General features: G+C 37.5%; 1 protein-coding gene across 1 annotated transcript in view; it reads right to left on the reverse strand.

The window, feature by feature from the left end:
* The window catches only part of MTTP (microsomal triglyceride transfer protein), a gene marked incomplete at both ends in the record, with an annotated part of 43,993 nt that overhangs the window by 3,148 nt on the left and 19,657 nt on the right, over positions 1 to 21,188 (reverse strand). Inside the window, 8 exons of the mRNA XM_079703458.1 lie at positions 957 to 1,081; positions 6,603 to 6,830; positions 8,205 to 8,322; positions 8,428 to 8,529; positions 10,343 to 10,554; positions 12,700 to 12,912; positions 17,458 to 17,565; positions 18,391 to 18,559. Coding sequence (XP_079559584.1) covers positions 957 to 1,081; positions 6,603 to 6,830; positions 8,205 to 8,322; positions 8,428 to 8,529; positions 10,343 to 10,554; positions 12,700 to 12,912; positions 17,458 to 17,565; positions 18,391 to 18,559 — 1,275 coding nt within the window. The remainder of the gene's footprint in view (positions 1 to 956; positions 1,082 to 6,602; positions 6,831 to 8,204; positions 8,323 to 8,427; positions 8,530 to 10,342; positions 10,555 to 12,699; positions 12,913 to 17,457; positions 17,566 to 18,390; positions 18,560 to 21,188) is intronic.

The following is a 21,188-nucleotide window of genomic DNA, read 5'->3' on the forward strand; positions in this document are numbered from 1 at the left end:
CTGCCCCACTGTATTTTTTAAATATCCAAAAAGGTAAAAATCAATTGCATTTTCATGTTCTTTTCTTCAGTATTACAACAAACAGAAGAATAATTCTTTTGATTATCACATTGGTTCAAAGACATTGTTGTAAGTTCAGAATAAAACACTTTCATTTGATCTGATGTGTCAATTAGAAAAACTAAAGGAGCAGAGAAAATTCTGTTTAGAAAAATGAACACTAATAAAAACATTTAAGGACTCAATGTTTAAGAATTAGATTCTCACAAAAGTGATCATCTTTTTATTTTTCTCCACTGAAGACAGCAAAAGAGGAAAGATTTTAAATCCCAACAAGAGGTATAAGCTAAAAAAAATTGCTTAAAAGTAAAGTCTTCTGACAGCATTGTCAGCTACTAAAGTGGAATACCAAGAGAAGATGAACATCTCATCCACTGTGCAAGCTGTCCATGGATGTCTTTAAAAGCGAAAAGATCCTTGGCTGAGTCATATTAGGTACCTAGCTGCTCATAAGAAGCTATGGAAAGAATGACTTCCCATGGTTACTCCCTACTCTACGATTTAATGATTACAAACAGAAAGCATAGATTTCCAGAAGTCGGAAAGTTAAACAATTCCAAAAACATATCTCTGCATATAGAGAACAGACTTGTGGTTGCCAAGAGGGAGAGGGGGTGGGGGAGGGGTGGACTGGGAGTTTGGGATTAGCAGATGCAAACTATTATATAGAGAATGGATAAACAACAAGGTCCTACTGCATAGCACAGTATATTCAATATCTTGTGATAAACCATAATGGAAAAGAATACGGAAAAGAACTATATATATGTATAACTGAATCACTTTGCTGTACAGCAGAAATTAACGCAACATTGTAAATTAACTATATTTCAATAAAAATGTTTAAAAACCTTATCTCTGTGGTTCTTTGCATAGAGTACTATACATATACTTACCGATTTTTCACTCGGGTCTTAGACTCACGATACCACAGGCTAAACTCCATTGAACCTGAAATATCAATAGCCAGACCACCCTGGACATCCATATTTGCCTTAAGTCCAGATTGCAACAGAAGCTCCTAGAAACAAAAATACAGAATAATAGTTAGAAGAAGAAGAATTAGAAGGAGGAGGAGGAGAGGAGGAGGGGCACAATGTAGCCAGCCCCTTTCCAAAGGTACATTCAACCTCCGGCTGTAGGTAATACCATTTGAGTTGTGTTAACATTGAAGTCTTTCTCTAGGCTTGGAAACACATTCTAACCTTGATCACGGAAGTAGATTATTGATTTTCTAAATTATTTAGTCAATTCAAATACTAAAGATGTGAAGTGTCAGTTGACAAGGGTGCTTTCTTTCAATCTTTGCCTCACTTTGGGAGGGGCAATGGTTCTCAAAGTGTGGTTCCCTGACAAATAACATGAGCATCCAGGGAACTTGTTAGGAATGGAAGCCCCATACCTACTGAATTAGAAACTCTGAGGGTGGTGCCCAGAACTCTGTGTTTTAATAAGCCCTCATGTGCTTCTGTTGCACCTAAATTTGAGAACCACAAGACTAGGGAAAATGAAAGCATATCCATCAGAAATCCAGTGTGGCTTTGGAGTGGGGGTGAGGGTTTGGGATAGATGATCTCTTGAAGTCCTTTACCACTTCCATAGTTAAATGCTGTGTCAAATATAGTAAACTGCATCCTGCTGGTAAACGAAAGGCAGGATAAAAACTGCCGGTACAGTATACAAGTTCCAGGAATTGCCTAGGAAAGGAAAGCTAGGAAAGTAAGGCAAGGCAACTTAACTAAGCCATAATACCCTATTGTTTGACATTTGGAATGACATCAAAATAACAAACAAGACCAACATGAACTCCACGGCATATTCCAGAGGGACAGCACTCATTTACAAACATAGTCCATCCTCAGTAATTTTGTAGTTGTCTGAAACCCATTGTTTTATGCTGTTTGCCAGCATTTACCCTTTAAGTCTTGCAATTCTATGTACATTAGATGGGGCGATGTTGGCTGAAAAGTTCTCCAGCTGGATTGGAATCAGATTGCCTTGGGACAGTGTTTGAAATGATAACAGTTCTGGGAAAAAGGCTCAGTACCTTTAATTTTGATATTCCTCCAAAGATCTTAGGTCCACAGCAACTGGCAGCATGCCTAACTTCTTTACATAACTGCCCTATTCAGACCAAATAAGCCATGATTTCGCCAACTATTAATGCCGCAATTTCACTTCCTAGAAAGTACTGTGTTGATCATGGATCCCCCTGAATTTTCTCCAACTTTCAAAAAAATGTGGCAAGAAATCTCAATCATAGAACTTGGTTTACTAGAAAAGTCTGATTGTGGCATGAAACTACCTTCAGTCTGAAAGACACTTGGATGAAAGCATGAGATTCTCAACACAGGACTCGGGCCGCATTAGGAGACAGCCCTAAGGATACTTACTGCTACATTAGGTCCAGAACAAAATGTGGTGGTGGTGGGATGCAGGGCTTACCTCAGGCATCATAACTGATATGAAGGAAGACAAATTATCCTGAGAAAACCACGATAATCATGTCCCAATTGTAACCTATGCCCATGAACTGCAGAACCAAGATGTGAGCTCTGCATTTGCACTGTTATTGTCATTGTTTCCAAACTGGCCCTATTGTATGCCCTGCCTCAAAAGTACTTCCTTATTTGGATCATATTCTCTATTCCCCATTTGAAAACTATCATCTTGTTAGTCCCTAACTCGGCAGAGGTCTGTGATGTGGACTTTAGCCTTCCCACTGGCCACACATTACGTGGATGTCAAAACACATCAACTGCCATGGAAAAGAACATTTCACGGCTATTAAACAAGGTGCCTTTTGTGGGGAGAGAGCATTTCCACTGCAGTGTGGGTTTTGAGGAGCACCTTGGCTTTCCGGGAATATTCCACTTCTCTCCTGGGGTGGGGATCGTGGAAGAATTCTTATGCATAGTCACAGAGGAATTTGTTTGCCCCCCCAGCAATAGAAGGACAGACCACTGACCCCTGTAGAAGGACAAACCACTCTTTCCTTCGTGAAAGGGACTAAACCACATAGTGCAGTGGTTCTAATTTTTTTTTTTTTTTTTTTTTTTTTGCGGTACGCAGGCCTCTCTCTGTTGTGGCAACGGGCTCAGCGGCTATGGCTCATGGGCCCAGCCATTCCGTGGCATATGGGATCTTCCCGGACCGGGGCACGAACCCGTGTCCCCTGCATTGGCAGGCGGACTCTCAACCACTGCGCCACCAGGGAAGCCCAGTGGTTCTAATTTTTGAGGGGTGTTAAATAAGTAGAACTAACAGCTTTTGAGCACCTACTGTGCCCCCAAAGCTCTACATTTTGTATCTCATTTAATTCCCATACAAATCTTCCATGGTGGGCATTATATCTGAAGACTGAAAAGAAAAATTAGGCTTGGAGGCTGCATGTGGAGCTAGAATGAATACCCAGACTGCCTCTCGTGGGGAGACTTTTCTACTACCATACATGCATGGCTAGCAGGAAATCATAACTGTCATTTGTCTCCTAGTGTGCAAGGAAGGCTGTTCTGAGAAATATTGCAAAAAAGATAAAGCATAGGCTTATGTCCTTGTTTCACCAAGAGGACATACTTATTTAAACTCTTGTTTATGAACCAGAAGAATAAGATACTGGAGCTTTGTATTTATAGCTAATGTGACCCCTTTGATCTTTTACTTTTGGGCCTAAAGGTGTTTCTTAGAGCTGAGACACTGATATTTTGACAACTCATCCCATTGCTCCCATTCAGGAAAATATGTTCTCTGCTGGCTAAAGAGGATCCCCCTGTTCATCTGACTTTATAGACATCCTTCTCTGAAGAGTAATCCAGTTAGCTGCAAAAAGAGAGCGAGAGAGTAAGCACAGAGTAATCCCATCTGCCCTGGCGTTTGTGATGGGTCATCCACTGCCAAAATTTCCTTCAATGTCAGCACTTGACCTAGAGTGGTATGTGCCCCTGAAGCTAGGATGGCATTACTGGAGGGCTCTGCAGAGCCAGGGAAACTCAAACAGCATATTTGTATAATAAACCCAGATCTGCCAAATACTCCAATCTAAATTACACTGGCATTGGGCTATGTTCATAACTAAGGGAAGATCTTTCTCTTAGAATATGCCTGCAGTGCCCTAGCTTAATGAAGACAAAAATCATACAAGATAAATCTAGATCAGGGGTTGGCAAACCATGGCCTACAGGCAAATCTGGCCCACTGGCTATTTTTGTAAATAAAATTTTATTGGAACACTGCCACGCTCATATGTTAATATATAATTTATGGCTATTTTCACTCTACAATGGCAGAGTTGAGTAGTTGTAACAGAGACCATATGTCTCACAGAGCCTGAACTATTTACTTTCTGCCCTTTACATAAAAGTTTGCCAACCCTGACCTAGGTTATTACTTATCTTTGCATCAAGAGTTATACCCCGATTCAGCCTATTAGGCATTGCTGTTGGGTAGGTGAGTACATACAGGTGGTACTGAACTGTTATTATTCCTGCATCTTAAAATGTGGACTACTTCCTCAGCACTCTTATGCCTTCTTCAGAGATTCTTTCATTAAGAATACACCTCTCCAGAGGTAACACTTCAATGGAAAAATGCTGATGTAAAATTATAATATAATTTGAGAACAATTTTTCTTCTGTGACTTTGAGGATTAAGGGGCATGAAACGCATTGCTGGTTGTCCTTCTTTTCATTCATATTAACAGAAACACAGTTTTGTTCAGAGTGTCAATACAACCATTGAAAAACTATATTTACCAGCTTCTCTTGCAGCTAGAGATATCCATATGGCACAGTTTGGGTCAATAAAAAAGGACTTCTTTTTGTAGACGCTTATCTTTTGTAGAAATAGATAGTACTTGCAGGACAGTTCTTGAAAAAGAGTCTCAGACTCTGCTGCACCTTACCCTTCTCTCTCCCTTCCTGGAGTGAGGAATTAGTGCTGGAAGTGCAGCGGCCATCTGAGGGGACAAGCATGAGGTTGAAAACCACAAGTAAAGATGGCCAACCTGAGGAAAAAGAGTCTGGATCCTAACAATATCTTAGGGTTTCCATATCAATCCTGGACTACCTACTTCCAAATACTTGTTACATGATAAAAATCAAACTATTTGGTTAAGCTACCCCAAACTGGCTTTTTTTGTTATATACAGCTATCCTGAACTGTTATGAGGAATAATAAAGATAGGGAATTAGCATCTAGTTTCAACCAATGACATTTTGGTGGAGTTTTAGTAAATCTGATATTTAAGGTCATTCCCAGATCTTAAAATCTATGATTTCATAACCAGAATCCAACAAATCAAGATCCTCAAATTATCTGGCAAAGAACAAAGCTGATAAAAACTGTGAATCATCTGTTCCAGATGCCTCACTTTATGAGTAGCAAATCCTGGTTTAAAGTTATTAAGTAACCTCCCAAGAGCACACAGAAGGTAACTAGTGAAGGCAAAAGTCAAAACTAGGCTATTACTTATGAATTTATTAAACGACAAAAGCAAACTTCCCAAGCAAGTCCTATAGTCTATAAATTTTAATCCAATCTCCTCATATATCTTCAATATCATAAATATAAATCAGAGTGCAAGTGATCACTTTAAGGATTTCCCATAAGATCCTTTTTTAGCAAAAATTCCATTTTTATATTGTTATGCTGAGTAAGGCAGGAAATGTCAAGCCATTAAAGAAAAAAATTTTAAGCATCAAACACTCAAACTCAAAGGTTATTCAGATTAACCCTTTTCTGTTTCTCAAAAAATTCCATGAGGCAGCCCACTCCCATCTCACAGTAACTTGGTCACCTAAATCTTACCACACAGAATATAGTATTGTCGTACCTTAGTACAGTAATGTAAGATTTAGGGGTGAAGCAAACTGAAAACTATTCTGAAGAATGCAGGTCAAGTGAATGAAAGTAATCCTATTCTTTAACAATGAGTGAACCATTGTAAGGTTCTGTGAACATGAGAATTTGGGGCAAAGAGTCTCCATTAAGCATGTGGTTGGTGTCAGTGGTTGCTTGTGTCTCTACGAATTTGGCAGGGATGATGCACTATTTGGATCTTACCACTGTTGTCATGATAAATGTCATCAGTAACTATGAAGCCATGTAGTTTAGCTCTTGCCTTCAGAAATCATCTAAGCCCTTGTGCCCAGGAAAGCCAAGTGAAGAGATAAGGCCATCTCTTCTCTGTTGAATCCTAGGTTATTTTCTCCATAATTTCTTGTCTCTGTTCACATCGGTTTCCCACCACCACCGCCTTTTAGTTTTATTGAGATATAAATGACATTGTATTATACTCATATTATGTTGAGTATTTCTTCTTCTGCCTCAACAGTGAAAAGATGTCTTAATCAGATAATATAGACAAAAGAAAACACATTTATCTGTAGCAAAAGAGAAAAAGAGAAAGGGCAATAATACCAAGAGGGTCAAATGCTTTGAATGTGAGTTCCAAGGTGGGTGGAACTTTGTCTTGTATCCTCCAAGCATGGAGTACATTTAAAGCATGCCTGGTACATTCAGTAAACGGTTGCAGAATGAATTACCTGGGAATGATCTATTAGCAGAATAAGTCCTTTCACCACACTCATAGGGTCGCTAGATGCTGACAGCATTTTGGACATCAAATCACTGTATCCACTGAAAAAAGTGACAGGTCTGAGCTGAACATCAAAGAGGAGGGCTGACAAACCAGCATAGGAGTCAAGGTTCTCCTCTCCTTCATCGGGAGTGGCTGCAATTAAGGACTCCAGTCCTTGGGCTTCAATGACCACCTAGAGAAAACGGATATAGCATTCATGACATTAGCTCCCTGCCTGTTCTGTACGTGATGATGAGCTATAACTAGAACTTTCCCAGGGGTCAAAAACTCAAACATTTGCAGTTGCTAGGCAAAAACAAAACAAAAACAACTCTAGGCCTGAATATGAGTTCGTTTTCTTCATTTAATCCTCACAGCCACCCTTTGAGGTTCATATGATTGTATCCATTTTGCAGATGAGGCCAAATAAAAAGCTCAAATGGCAGAGGTAAGTCTCAAACCCCTTCTGTCTGACTGCAAAGACCATGAGCTTTCCATTTAATGGCGTCATCCTAGAGACTCAGTCTCTGCAGGACTGTCATATGTGGTGGATCGGCTATCTTGTAGAGCCCCTAAAAAGAGGTGGAGAAGTGTTGGGACAGTGTGCCCTATGAGAGGGTGTGGAACTCTCTAAGCCATGACTCACCCCTTTCCACATAAAACTTTCTCCAGTAAATGAAAAGATGATGAATGCTATGAGGAGCCTCACACCCTGATCTCCACCACACACAGGAATCCTACAGATTCTCTGTCCTCCACACCCAGCACCTTAGCCACTGGGCATTTGGCATTTCAGAATGCGTATCAGAAAACAGATGGCGATTCCTCAGGACAGAAAGCATGGTATCCTAACTAGAGTCCTACCAAAGGTGTAGTAATACAATATTGATAAGAACTCAAGTTTATATACATTGTATCATTTTTAAAGCTTAAATGAGCTTATTGAGAAGGCTAAAGTTTGATATGCATAAAAACTAAAAAGAAAGTATATTTCACAATTAGGAAGACTTTAGAGATTGTCACCACATTTGGGGTAAAACTAAAGGGATGGAAGTCAGCCAGTTGTCAAATGCCTACACTTTATTCTTTTCTCTCTTAGCATTATTGAAAAAATGTAGATTGACTCTTTGGAGAACCATATTCTATTATGAAAGCTTTTATTATGGGGAATCAGTCTCTTCATAGAAACACCAAGAGAAGGAAATATATTCTATAAATAAATATCTGGAGCTCCAAGGAATATATCTATGGATTAAAATATTTTTTAAAACATACATGAGGAATACTGGCATGACTGCAATTTTGTGACTATGTGTACCTTTGAAAAAACTATGGATGTTTGGCAAGTCCAGTGACTCAAAACACATAAGTTTTCAAGTTCACGTTTGAAACTCTCTCTGGGACTGTAAACCATACAGCCTCTTGCAGATGATGGAATCATGGGCGACATGATAGATTCACCATTAATTTACACGTTCTATAGTGTTATCATTAGTATATATTTTATTTTACTGCACACTAACCTCTTACATACTTTAATAAGCAAAATTAATGAAAAATGAGATACCTGGATACTATGAAGAGGATTTTTCCTAACGTACTGAAAGATGTTCAGGTTACTTCTCCTTAGAATGCCAGAACCAGAGTAAAGAATGTCAAGGCTATAAGTAGATGCCGAATGGGGACTACCTAAGGACAAAAAAAAATAATAATAACCTGTAATTTAACAACAGTTCCAGCAATACCGAGCAGGGGATGGAGCAGGGAGGGAGAACCCCTTTTTGGGTTACGTACGTTCTATGTAGCCAGTATAGGCAGAAGAGGATCCACTCTTGGAGAAACGGTCATAATTATGAGCAAACATTTCCTTCAGAACTCGACGGACCATTTTGCTGTAACACATAAAAGGAAAAAGCTGCACATTCATGGTAATGGCTGTTTCCCAAGTCAGATTTGGAAAGAACCCAAATCCTCAGTGGAAAAAAGAGGGGGCCAAATTTTCCTCATGCCACTCCAAAACTGGGGAGGTGCCAGCTGGAGTGCCAGCATCAGGATTAGGGCTTTCCCCTTCATTCCTCGGATATTTGAAATTCAGTTTGGTATCAAAATGACAGCAAGGCGAGGACAGCCAGCTATGAGATGGCTTAAGCTGGCTGATGGACACACCTCAGGAGTGGAAAACACATGTTCTTTGAATCATCGTGGTTCTATTGTTAAATAGTATATACTTTTAAGGAAAGTTGTACCAAATTGGAGAGGTTGCCCATTATTTCTTTAAATGTTTTCCTACACCCTCTAATGTTATCACTGGCTAATGATATATAACAGCAAATTCCCAAGAATTTCTTCTACATTTGCATAGTTTTCAATGAAAGAAACATCTCAGTAAAACCCAACAGTCTCCTGTAAAGTAAGTCTTAAACCTGACCCCATACCTCTATTTTATCTACTTAACTAATTAGTGTTGAGATATTTCCATTCCTGACTACTTAACACTAATCATATCAGTAATAATAAAATTATAACAACTTAGCAAAAAAGAAATCAAAATAATCAACCAAAGAAATCTGGACCTAGTTCTGAGGTAGAACATCACCGAGAGGAAGAATGGTTATCTTACAGGTTTTTCCCCCAGTATCACTAGATTATAAGATTTTAGCCTGAAAAAGGAAAGATGAAGAGTAGTCCTCAAATATTCAAAGGGCCTGCATGTGGGTGAATGATTAGATCTCTTCCACTTTGCTTCAGGAATAAAATCTGGGCCAATAGAAGATTTCAGTTATGCAAAGCAGTAATGGAGAGAGTCTCTAAATGATGACACAAGTTCCCTCAGAGGTGGTGAACCTCCCACCACTGGAGAGGTGCAAGCAAAGTCTGGAAGCCACCTGTCAGGAGACTAGACCCCCGCACTGGAGAGAGATAGCAAGTGAAGGGGCCTCTCACGTCCCTTCCAACTCTGATGCTTTCAGTTTTGAGAATCTGACCTGCAGTGTTCGCGATGGCTTCCTCATGTTTCCCAGGCTGCTCTCTACCCAGCTGCTTCCTCCTTACTGTCCCCTGAATCACTAGGTTCAGAAGACAATGGCAGCAAATACACCCAGGATCTCCCCCACAGAGGAATGGAGATTCCTCTGATTTCAGTGAGGAAAAGGGACAGCAGTGAATTTGGGAGAAGAGACTTGGGAACTGGAAGGAGGATGATTCCAATAAGTAACTGAGAGCAATGAAGTCTGCTGATTCCATTCTTCATATTTTGAATAGTCCTAAAACATGGGTCATGTCTAAGGTTTTAAACTCAAATGGTAAATTCATTTAACCTGTGATAAATGAGGCTTCAAAGATTCCTAACATTTGGAAAGTTAAGATGAAAGACCATTTGGTGGGAACCTACCTCATTTTACGATGCTAGTTATAAAAATAGTCCTACTGAAAATACAGTTGGATTTTAAAACATTGCTAACATTTGGCAATATAATGTTACCAGACCGAATGGGAGACCTAGAGTAAAAAAATCATACCCAGAGTTCCAAATCACAGCGCCAAAGTGAAGTTGTTTAATCCGGCCCTCCAAATAGTTTTGGCAAACTCTTTGGTTTTATGCAACATAACCCAGCATAAAGACCACACCATTATTATTAGCCACACATGTACCACATCAATATACAAATAAGCTTGGATAAGCAGAGACGGGGCACTGCTTCATACCTTGCAGGCATTTCAAAACGTAGGATGTCTTGGACAATGGAGAGCATGTATTTATTCATTTCTTTGGGAAGCTCCCCAATAGAGAGGAGGATGTTTTTTACTTCCATGTAGGATGGATTGTTATCTAAAATGATGGCAGCTGCAGTAGTGCGCACAGTCTTTTCGTGAACTTTATGATTCTGGTGGTATATCCTGTTCATAGTCTTCGTCACCTGTTCGTAAGATGTTCAAGCTTAGTTAGTGCGCATCTAGATTTTTTAAATTGATATCGTGCAGGAAGAGTTAACGCTCATAAAATAGACATGTGTTCCAATATTTCCCATATTCTTTTGCAATTATGTTGGGGTCATAGTTCTGGCTAGTGGACCATGAACAGAATCACTGTGGGTAACTTCTGGGCCAAGGCAGTTAAGAGCTGGTGTATCTTATCCCTCTCTTTCTTCTACTACGGTAGTGAGCTCAGGGCCACATTTTCCTTTAACTACTTTAGCCACAGAGTGGATGAGAAGCTGAGATTTTTGAGTCTTGTTTGTTATTGCAGCATATCATGGTATTCCCTAACAACCACAGAATTTTCAAAGATACTACTGCCACATGGCAAAGGGGCTCTGGAGAGAGATGGCTATATGACCCTACATTTCCTTACAGTGAGGTACCTCAGAAATTTCCCTTCTTTTTTTAAATTAATAGACTTTATTTTTTAGACCAATTTCAGGTTCACAGCAAAATTAAGCTGAAAGTATAGAATTCTTATATACCTCGTGCTCCCCAGCCCTCCCCTCTACCCCCAACATACAACCTCCTCCTGTATCAACATCCTGCATCTCAGTGGTACATTTGTTACATTTGAGGAATCTATATTGATAGATCATTATCACCCAAAGTCCGTAGGTCATATTAGAGGATTTTCTTTTTTCAACAAAACATTAACACAAAAGAAAACTTGCCAAAATAATTACATTCTGTGGCAACAAATAATTTCATTGGTCACTAGCACTGCCTAACAATATGCAGTGCTTGGGGTTCTGTATCAGGCATTTATAAATATTTCTTTCAGTTCTACTTTCCTCTGCCTTTTTCTATCTCCCACAAATGTTGACCTTGTTCTCAGGTATATAGGAATTAAGAATCACCTAAGCAAAAACAACTAGGAAAGGACAGAGCCGGAATCCATATGTTGGTCTGTCTATCTCCAAAACTCATGACCCTAATTACCACACTTTGCAGCTTATCAACTTTGACACAAAACATAGTTGCAAACTGGGAACATCATTCTCAGCAGGCAGTTTATCTTACACTTTATAAACATTCTCTGCCCTAAAAAAAAGTTTAGTTGGGATGGCTTCCTGAAACTGCAGCTGTAGGAACCAACATGGTAGTACTTAAGCCAGGTTATTCCAGTGTCAAAAAATTTAAGAGCATCTTAAATCTTGAGGAAGTAAAGACATTTCAGAAAAGAATTTGTTTCTTTTTTTTTTTATTATTATCATTTGGAGTACTTTATTGAATTTTGATACTAATTTTAAGAGGACCACTTGACAACAAGAATTCATCCTGGGGAAGATATTTTGAAATCATATTTAACAGGGAATTGCTGAAGGAACTGGCATTGGTATCCAAGAGGAGAGAGGACTTTGCCTCTATTCGAATACTTGTAGAATTCTACTGCCAGAGGGGAAGCCAAACTAAGACAAATAAGTGTTAGTCACGGGAAGGAAGATATCACCTTGATATGAGCAAAAAAATTGGACAGTGTGAGTTGTCCAATAATGAAGAAGTCTTGTGAAATATTGAACTTCTAGTCACCAGAAACATTCAAGTACAGGCTGCATAACCATACTGCAGAGACGTTTTCCCTAACTTTTCATGTACCAGTCATTCTGGACTTATTTCTTTTCCTGGAATATTCCACCCTCTTTCCCATTTGTGGGTCTTCACCCATATGCTTTCCCTGCTTGAAAGACTCCCACTTCTTTCTCATATTCTATCCAACACACATATCCTTTCTTCTGCCTGACCATTTTTCATCTTTTAGCTTTAGATTCAGCTCCCCTTGCTTTATCTTCCTTTCACACTCTTGACTTCCTATATCTTAGCATTATCTATTACATTTGGTGATAAAACAAGAGAATGTGCCTCAATATTTATGCTTCAGGATATAGGACATTATCTATTCAAAATGTGAGGCTGCTTCAGAATAGCCTTAAATCCAATTTAAGAGTTATTTCTAACAGGAAAGAGAGATTGTTAGTTTGGAAAGAAAAAATAGGGTGACTTCAGAGACGTTTGCATGTGACTTGTGATTAGGCATGCTTTTTTCCTTTTGTGAATGTTGCAAACATTCTTGGAGAATTTACCTCATCAGTTATGAAAGGGGCATCATATCTCTGGAGAGTGGTGGTGGCAAGGTGGCTGAGAGACCCCTCTCCTGTCTCCGCATACTTCAGAAGGAGTGGGATGCCTTCCGGAAGCCGGGCATTCTTCAGAGCCAGCAGGTACATCATTTTGTCCTCCTTTTTTTCTGCTTTTTCAAGTCCTCCCAAGATTAACTTCTTGGCTTCTACCACTCCCTAAAAAATCACATTCTACATCAGTCATATGCATAACCATATATTAAACAAAGCTTGGGTTAGATCAGCTTCACTCTTGTGTCCAAGATAACAGCTTAAAGTTTTAGAAAGTTTTACACTGGTTGCCTGACTGAGGCACACAATGAAAATGAACACGTAAAGCTTGATAAAGGTGGTGTTGTTTTTTTAAAAAATACATACATTAACATATTAAGAAGCAATGAGTATAATTAATAATGGGCATATTTACTTTTAAACACATTCTGAATGTATAAAGTCATTTTTAAAATTCCCTTGTGAAAAAAAATAATAAATAAAAATAATAATAAAATAAAATAAAATAAAATTCCCTTGTGATCGAGTATTCCTAAAACTGCCCATTCACTGAAATTCTAAAATAATGGTTAGATGGTGCCTAAATGGTGGCACACACCTTTTCCTTAGTAACAACTTCGGTGAAAGCACTTAGCACTCAACTGTAAGGTCTTGTTCTAAATGTTTAAAAAGTGCTTGTTTCCACTTGATTCCAAATTTGATTAATGCTGACATACTGTTCAAAAAACTTTCCTTGAATGCCTTTTATGTAGCATGTACTTTGCTAGGTACTTTTCAAACGTATTCTTTAATCAGAAAAGGCCTTTTAGTTTTCTGGCCTAGAAACTATGAACTAGCAAGTTAATAGTTTAATGGAAAAGCAAATTAGAAATAGGGACATCTAGGCTCTTATTTTACCTTTGCTGCTACGTATGTTTTAGGGGCTTCAGTATCATCTGTAAATAAAGGTTCCTAAGATCTAATTCATCTATAGGATTTATAAACTCTGAAACCAGGCTACAGGTACACACACACGTGCACACACACACACACACACACACACACACCATGGGAGAGATGGGGGGTAGGGAAGATATAAAAGGCCCCCAAAGAGAATGAAGATGCTAAACTTCAAATGTAATTAAAGAAATACCATTTCTCAACTACCAGATTGATCTTTAAAAATACAAAAGTTTGATAACATACATTGTTATTGAGCCTACAGGGAAATAGACATTCAGGTGGAAGCATAAAATGCTACAATTCCCATGGAAGATAATTTGGCAAAAGCTAACAAATCTGCATTTTGATCCAATACCCTGGCCCTGAAGCTATATCTCCAAAATTAAGAGAAAGTGTGCCTAAGATTATTCATTTAAGCATTATTTGTAATAGTAAAAATAGTGGAAACCACCTAATGACCAACCATACATGGGAGAATAAACTGTTGTGCCTCAGTGTAACACACAATAGAGTACTAGGCAGTTGTAAAAGGAAGGAGGAAGATCTCTGTGAACCAGTATGGGGTGATTTCCAAGGTATGTTGTTAAGTGGAAAAAAGAAGATGCAAGAGAGTGTATATAGAAGGCTATATTTTGTGCAAGAAAGAAGAAATAAAATGTGTGTGTACATCTGCTTACTGTTGCAAAAAGAAACAGAAAGGAGAACCTAAAACTAATGATACCGCTTACATAGAAAAGGTAGGTGAGAATGGGTGGAAGGGTAGGAAAGGGAATGAGATCTCTTTGAGAATACTTTTAAAATAATGTCTTGACTTTTGAATCATGTGACTATTCCATATGTTCAAGAAATAAAATGAAGCCAACAAGGATGAAAGGTGGCTAAAATTGATTTCAAACAGAAGCAAATGAACATGATTGTATATCAGAGTAATAACATAACTAAACAGAAGAGAATAAAAAAGAATTAATCCAAACAATGTTTGAACATAGTCCTCTGACTGTATACCTTTAGTGAAATATATTCTAAGGTCAAAAAGACTGTGATGAAGTCTTGAACTTTATTTAAGTCAGTTTGGTTTTTGTAATGACGTTGGTGTAACAATTCCAAAATTATTTTGTACATGTTTTAGGATTGAGCAAATGAATCAGGATATTAACGTCCTTGAGAACCAGGGTTCTCACTGTGGGAGAAGGAAGGTATAATTACGGAATGACGGAAGGAGAGGAAGGACCCTGTAGAACTGGAGGTAGCAGTATGAACTCGCAATTTAATAAATGTAAATATATGTATTTTGTCCATTATAAGAGTCTAGATGCAATGGCACTCAAGAAATAAGAAGTAAAAGTCTTTAGGGGTAAAATGTCAGATGCATGCAATTTACTCTCAAAGGGTTCAACCAAAATAATATAAAATGAAATAAAACAGAATGAGATAATACAAATATGACAGTACGTTAACAATTGTCAAATCTAGATGAAGCAGGTATACAAATATTAATGGAATTGTGCTATTCTTACAACTTTTCCATAGGTTTGAATTTTTTCAAATATAAATTTTGTGAAAAAAGAAACTAGGATACAGGGAGATCAAAATGTAAGCAAAAACAAATAGAAAAAAGAAATAGAGGTTTAGTACTCATTGTGACCTGTGTAGCTGCCATTTAGACTGTCATAGGGCAGTAGCTTTCATGCCAGTAAATGCTGAAAAGCTATAGCACTCGATAGCTTTGCAGGTATCTTTTGGACAGTAAGGTATTGTGGATTGTGTGCCCAGCAGATGCCTTAAATTTGTATTTAGAATACATCGTTTTCTTTCTATCCAGATGTCTTTGATATGGGCAAAAGATAGATGCATATTCCACAGCAGAAAGTTGAAAAGAAAATTTGAACATTTGCTATGGTCCATTTGGTAGCCAAGTCTCATTATCTTCAAAGATGCATATTTTTTAAAAGTTGCTCAAAAACATTAACAAAACTGAATGACAGTGATGGATCGTTTACAGCTATACTCATAAGGTAACTTTAAAGATGTGATAATTAGGCTGTCCCATTATCAGAAGAACTTTAAATGTAATCCTTTGTTTTGCTTCCTTCTCACTCTATATGCCTCCCTTGGGTAATCCCATTGTCTCCTAAGGTTTCAGTCACTCTCTATTCCTGGTCCTAACTCCTTTTCTGGGCTACAGATGGATGTGGCCATCTGCCTACTGGACAACTCAACCTGGTGTCCCAAAGGATTCAAACATAGCCAAAACATAGCCAAATTAATAGCTCTACCCTCCTCCCACCCCCAAACCATGTTCTATAATAAATTTTGCTTAAGTGGTTCACATCACCATGCATCTAGTATCCTAACCTGGAAGCTTAATAGTCACCTGGATTCTCACCTCTTTCTCATTCCCCACATCCCATCAGTCACTAAATACTATCAATTCTATCTCCTAAAGGGCTCTTGAATCTGTCTCCTTCTCTCACCGTACAACACCTATGTTAATTCAGACCTTTATTAATTTGTGCCCAGGTTGTTGCAAACATTTCTGATCAGATCGTACTGGCCCTAATGCAGCTGACCCCCAGTCTATATACCATTTTGCTTCTTTCTAGGTTAAAAAAATCGGCGTATGTCATTCACCACCTAAAAACCACATTATTCTCTCTTTTCTCTACAGAATGAAGTCGAGACTCCTTAGCTTGCCATTCGTAGAGATCCAGCCTACCTCTCTTCTCTCTTCCCTTCTTTCCTTCATCAGCACTCCCACCTATCTGCCCCACAAACATACATATCTTTTGCTCCAGCCCCACAGAATTTCTCACTGTTCTCAAGCATACCAGGCTCAGTTTGAGTTTGGGCATTTTTATACATTATTGTGTCTCTCCTAGAATGTCCTTTATTCCACAAAACTATCTCTTCACCTAAAAACCTCTTCTAGGCTAAGCTATTTGATATTATCATTTTGGTGACAGCTTCCCCAGCACTCCCAAACAGAATAGTTTGGTGCATCTTCTGTAGTATTCACAGAGCACTCTTTTTTTTTTTTTTTTTTTTAATTTATATTTGGCTGTGTTGGGTATTTGTTGCTGCATGCGGGCTTTCTCTAGCTGCAGCTAGTGGGGGTTACTCTTCATTGTGGTGTTTCTCATTGCAGTGGCTTCTCTTGTTGCCGAGCACAGGCTCTAGGCATGCGGGCCTCAGTAGCTGTGGCACACGGGCTCAGTAGTTGTGGCTTGCGGGCTCTAGAGCGCAGGCTCAGTAGTTGTGGCTCACGGGCCTAGTTGCTCTGGAGCATGTGGGATCTTCCCAGACCAAGGCTCGAACCCATGTCCCCTGCATTGGCAGGCAGATTCTTAACCACTGCACCACCAGGGAAGCCCCAGAGCACTCTTTTTATATTTCAATATTATTATTTATCTGTTTGCATTTGATAAACAGACTAGGAGTTCTTTGAGGATAGTAGAATGTTTTATGTATCTTTATATTAAGGCTTTAGCATAATGCCTAGCACAGAGTAAACACTCATTAAATACTACTGAATGGATGTTTTTATATGTCAGTTTTGTGTTTAGCCAAGATATTTGATATATGATTGCTGAAGTAAACCAGCCAACTCAAATAATTATGGAAATTGAAAAATATAAGAAGGCATAGTCCTTTGATGTCATAAAAACCATACAAATTTGATTTCTGCCCCAATGGTGGGCAGCACGGTAAATGTTAAATAGATTGGTCCAGAATTATAGATACAGTAAATGAGATTGGATTTGCACTTACTTTGAGTTTGCAGCCTTCATTCTGACACAGCTTCCTGACAAGGGCCCCAATGATGATCATAACGGATTCTCTGATGTCATTGCTCCCAAAGGAACCTTTGAACTTACTCTATTAGCCAAACAAGGATAAAATAGTTTACCAAAACATTTAAACATTTCCAAGGGGTATTTTAAGTAAAGAAACAAAGTAGCCAAAGCCTGAGGAAATTGTTTTTATGTTCCTAGGTTGCAAACTCTGAATTTTGCTTTGGGGACACTTACAAATTCACTATCTAGCTTTGGGTTGAAGAGTCTTAGAGTCCTTCCAGGTATTTTTAACGTGGATCTGTGAAGTCCTGAGAGGTTTATGGACTGGGCTCATTGGGTCAGTGAATCCAAAAAATGGTCTGTAAAATTTTATGTATGGGTAATGAGGGGTTTCACTGATTTTATCAGATTTTTCAAACAAACCCATTTTCTAAAAAGATTATGAACTATTCCCCTAAATCATAAGTGAATAAGTGCACTTTTTGTTTTTAAACCTTGGATCCAAGAGAACTCTAGCTTTTGCTTCCAATATAATTTTTAATATCAGAAGAATTATATCTTATATATATATAACATGTATAAGATTATACATTATACAAACATGTATAAAAAATGAGAAATTTCTGAAATTTTGTCCTATGTTACATTATATGATAGGTGAACACAATCTTTAAATTTCCATAAAGTATAGTTTAAGTTATTTAGAGGAATTACAGAGAAGCCACTGTGAAATAATCTACTGTACAGTTAATGATTAACAGAAAGAAAATAGTCCAAAGGAATTTGAATATGAATAATCAGAAGGCTCTAGTTTCAGCCTGTATTCTGATGCTAGCAAATTTAATTACTGCCTAGATTCCTAAGAGCAGCCAAGAGCCTTTATTTTTGCAGTTTCCATTTGACTTACAATGAGGGCTCTCAGGAGTTCTTCATCAGGATGGGAGGCAAATCCACAGGCATAGAGAAACCTCTCCTGGAGGATAATGCTACTGTCACTTTTGAAATCCAAAAAGTCCAAAATGGCATCTAATGAGTCTGGGGTCTGAGCAGAGGTGACAGCATCCACCAGCTGGGGTCTACAAAAAAGGCATAGTCATGGATATCAATGTTTAGGGTGCTTAAGAAATTATTTGGAATCGCTACCATTCATAGACCCCATTGGTTTACGTTTCCTAAAGAAGTGAAAAAATTTTTACTTAAACAAAAGAAAAATGAATGAATTTCTCCAAAGACCCTTCCCCATTTTATTTGAAATCTCTCCCTTAACTCCCTTCTTTCTCCTCAATGTATACTCAGAATATACAAATTAATTTTACTGTATTAGCCTAAGCCAAATATAATTTGGAGATTTATAAATAAAATCATATAAATAATATTATAAATTAAGTTCAAACTCTTTTCTGTATGGGTCATATATAAAAGCTATGGTCCCCAAAATCAATTCTTTCTCTAATTAGCTTTGCAAATATATACATTTCTCAAATACATAACTTAACTAGGGCAGTATCATTTAATGGAAAGATAGGACATTCTTTTAACTTTCATTTATATCCAAGAGAGACGTTTTTGCTCATTTTTTAAAAAATAAAAAGCACCATGGTATAGTTCAAGTTCAACCACAATGATTAGTTGTGAGCAGAGTGAAACTTCTGCAGGAAAGTGCTAGTTACATATTCTACTCATCAAGAATCTTTTGTTGGCTGAGTCTTGGGAGGGTAAAATTTCTGAAACTAGTTGCCAAACTAATGAACATATTAGGTATGTACTGATATATATTTTATTCCACATTCACATAACATACCATACATGTATTTAAGATGTTATACTTTTTAAAAAAGATATTCTTGCACTCTACCATTTTGATCCTAACAAAGACCCTAGCGAATGAAGCAAACTGAGAGAGAGGTAATACTTATTAAGTGTCTATTATTGCGCTAGAAGTTTTAGGTGTGCAACCTCTTTTTGCTTTAACTTCTTCATCCGTAACATGGGGCTAAAGACAGTAGTTATTTTAGGATTGCTGGGAGGATTAAATTACATGATCTATGTAAAACACTTAGAATAGTGCTTGGCCCATGGTAAATGTTCAATAAATATAAGCTGGTATTAATACCATCACCTCACTGAACATCTCTATCAGTTTAATACTAATATCCTCCCTTATATATAAAGAAACAGAGATATCCAGTCATTTGTTCAAGGTCCCATAGCTGGTAAAAATATAGCTAGGATTGGAACTCAGGTTTTTCTGACTGGAGTACACGGTCTTTAATTACAGTGTTTCCTAAAGTGTTTTTCATGCAATACTAGTCCTACCAAATGCTTTAAGAAAAGGGATTTTCAATGTCGTGTAAGTTTGGAATATGTTTAAGGAAACTTATACATAATATTATCAGATTAAAGAATGCTGGATATTTCTGTAGCAGACAACTGTTTAACTTGGTTTCTCCCAGTGTTTTTCAAACTCAGTTGCTCACAGAAGCCTTTCCTCTTGGCATACTTGTTAACATTCTATAAGTTATAAGATACACATAATAAAAACTTCGGGAAACGTTACATTCCACCACCCTGACTTTCACTATCCTACAATAAATAGAAGGAATTATTCTCTGTATTTTACAGATGTTGAAAGTGAGGCTCAGGGAAGCTAAATGTAAATGACCTACTTAAAGGTTGTATGCTGTTGGAAGTCAGAATTTAAAACTAGGTCTTCTGATATTAGTGCATCCTAGTATCTTTTCTACTGTACTACGTTATGTGTGTGTTACCTATGATATGGTACAATATTGTGTAAATAACCTGATTTAGAAACTATATCATGCAATCATACAAATTACTGCCACCTTAAAATTTTTAGGATACAAATAGGCTAAGGCTTAGTGTAATCTCTGTTCTAAGTAGCTAATTTTTGCACTATTCTTGTCATATTTTTGTTTTTGATAAAAAGATATGTCACTCTAAAATATAGTTTTCCTAAGTTCTATGATTAAAACAGAGTCTGAGAATTTATGATTTTGCATATATTTAACTTCTGGTTTAAATATTTATTTTTGAAGATAGTACCCAATTAACTTTGGTTTGTCATATGGAATTCATATCAATTTTTTTAATGTCCTCAAGATGAGTAAATACAATCTAAAATAAACAGACTTCTCAGAAAAAAAACTAAATTCTCTTATTCTTGGGTAATTGAGTCCCTTGAACTCAGTGACTACTGCTGCTGTGTGTGTGTGTGTGTGTGTGTGTGTGTGTGTACATGTGCGTGTGTAACTTGGCCACTTTCTATTTTTTATTATCTTAATGGCTAGTTTCCACTGTTTGTCAAATTAATTGAGCCATGTTCTATATCATCAGTTAGGATAATTCGTGTCATATGGTTGAATTTGTAGTTACAGACAAATTTTATATTACAAGACCAAAACACTTTTACTTAGAAAGTGTATTTGTATTTACAAAGTAAATTTGGTAATTAAGTCAACTCTCTTTATGGTGCATGTCAAATAAAGCATTCTCTCATCAAATATTCAAATAATGTACATATTTCTTTTCTCTGGATTCTTTTGGCTGTTTACCTCAGTACTCAATTTTCTTTTTAAAACACGGCTTCAATGGGGATGATCACATAAAAATGAAAGCACATTTTCAATTGAAAAAATCATATTCGTTTTTCATTTTTATAATCAACTCTGAAATCTTTTCGAGTGT

Source organism: Hyperoodon ampullatus (genome assembly GCF_949752795.1).
Source record: "Hyperoodon ampullatus genome assembly, chromosome: 1".
Taxonomy (NCBI): Eukaryota; Metazoa; Chordata; class Mammalia; order Artiodactyla; family Ziphiidae; genus Hyperoodon; species Hyperoodon ampullatus.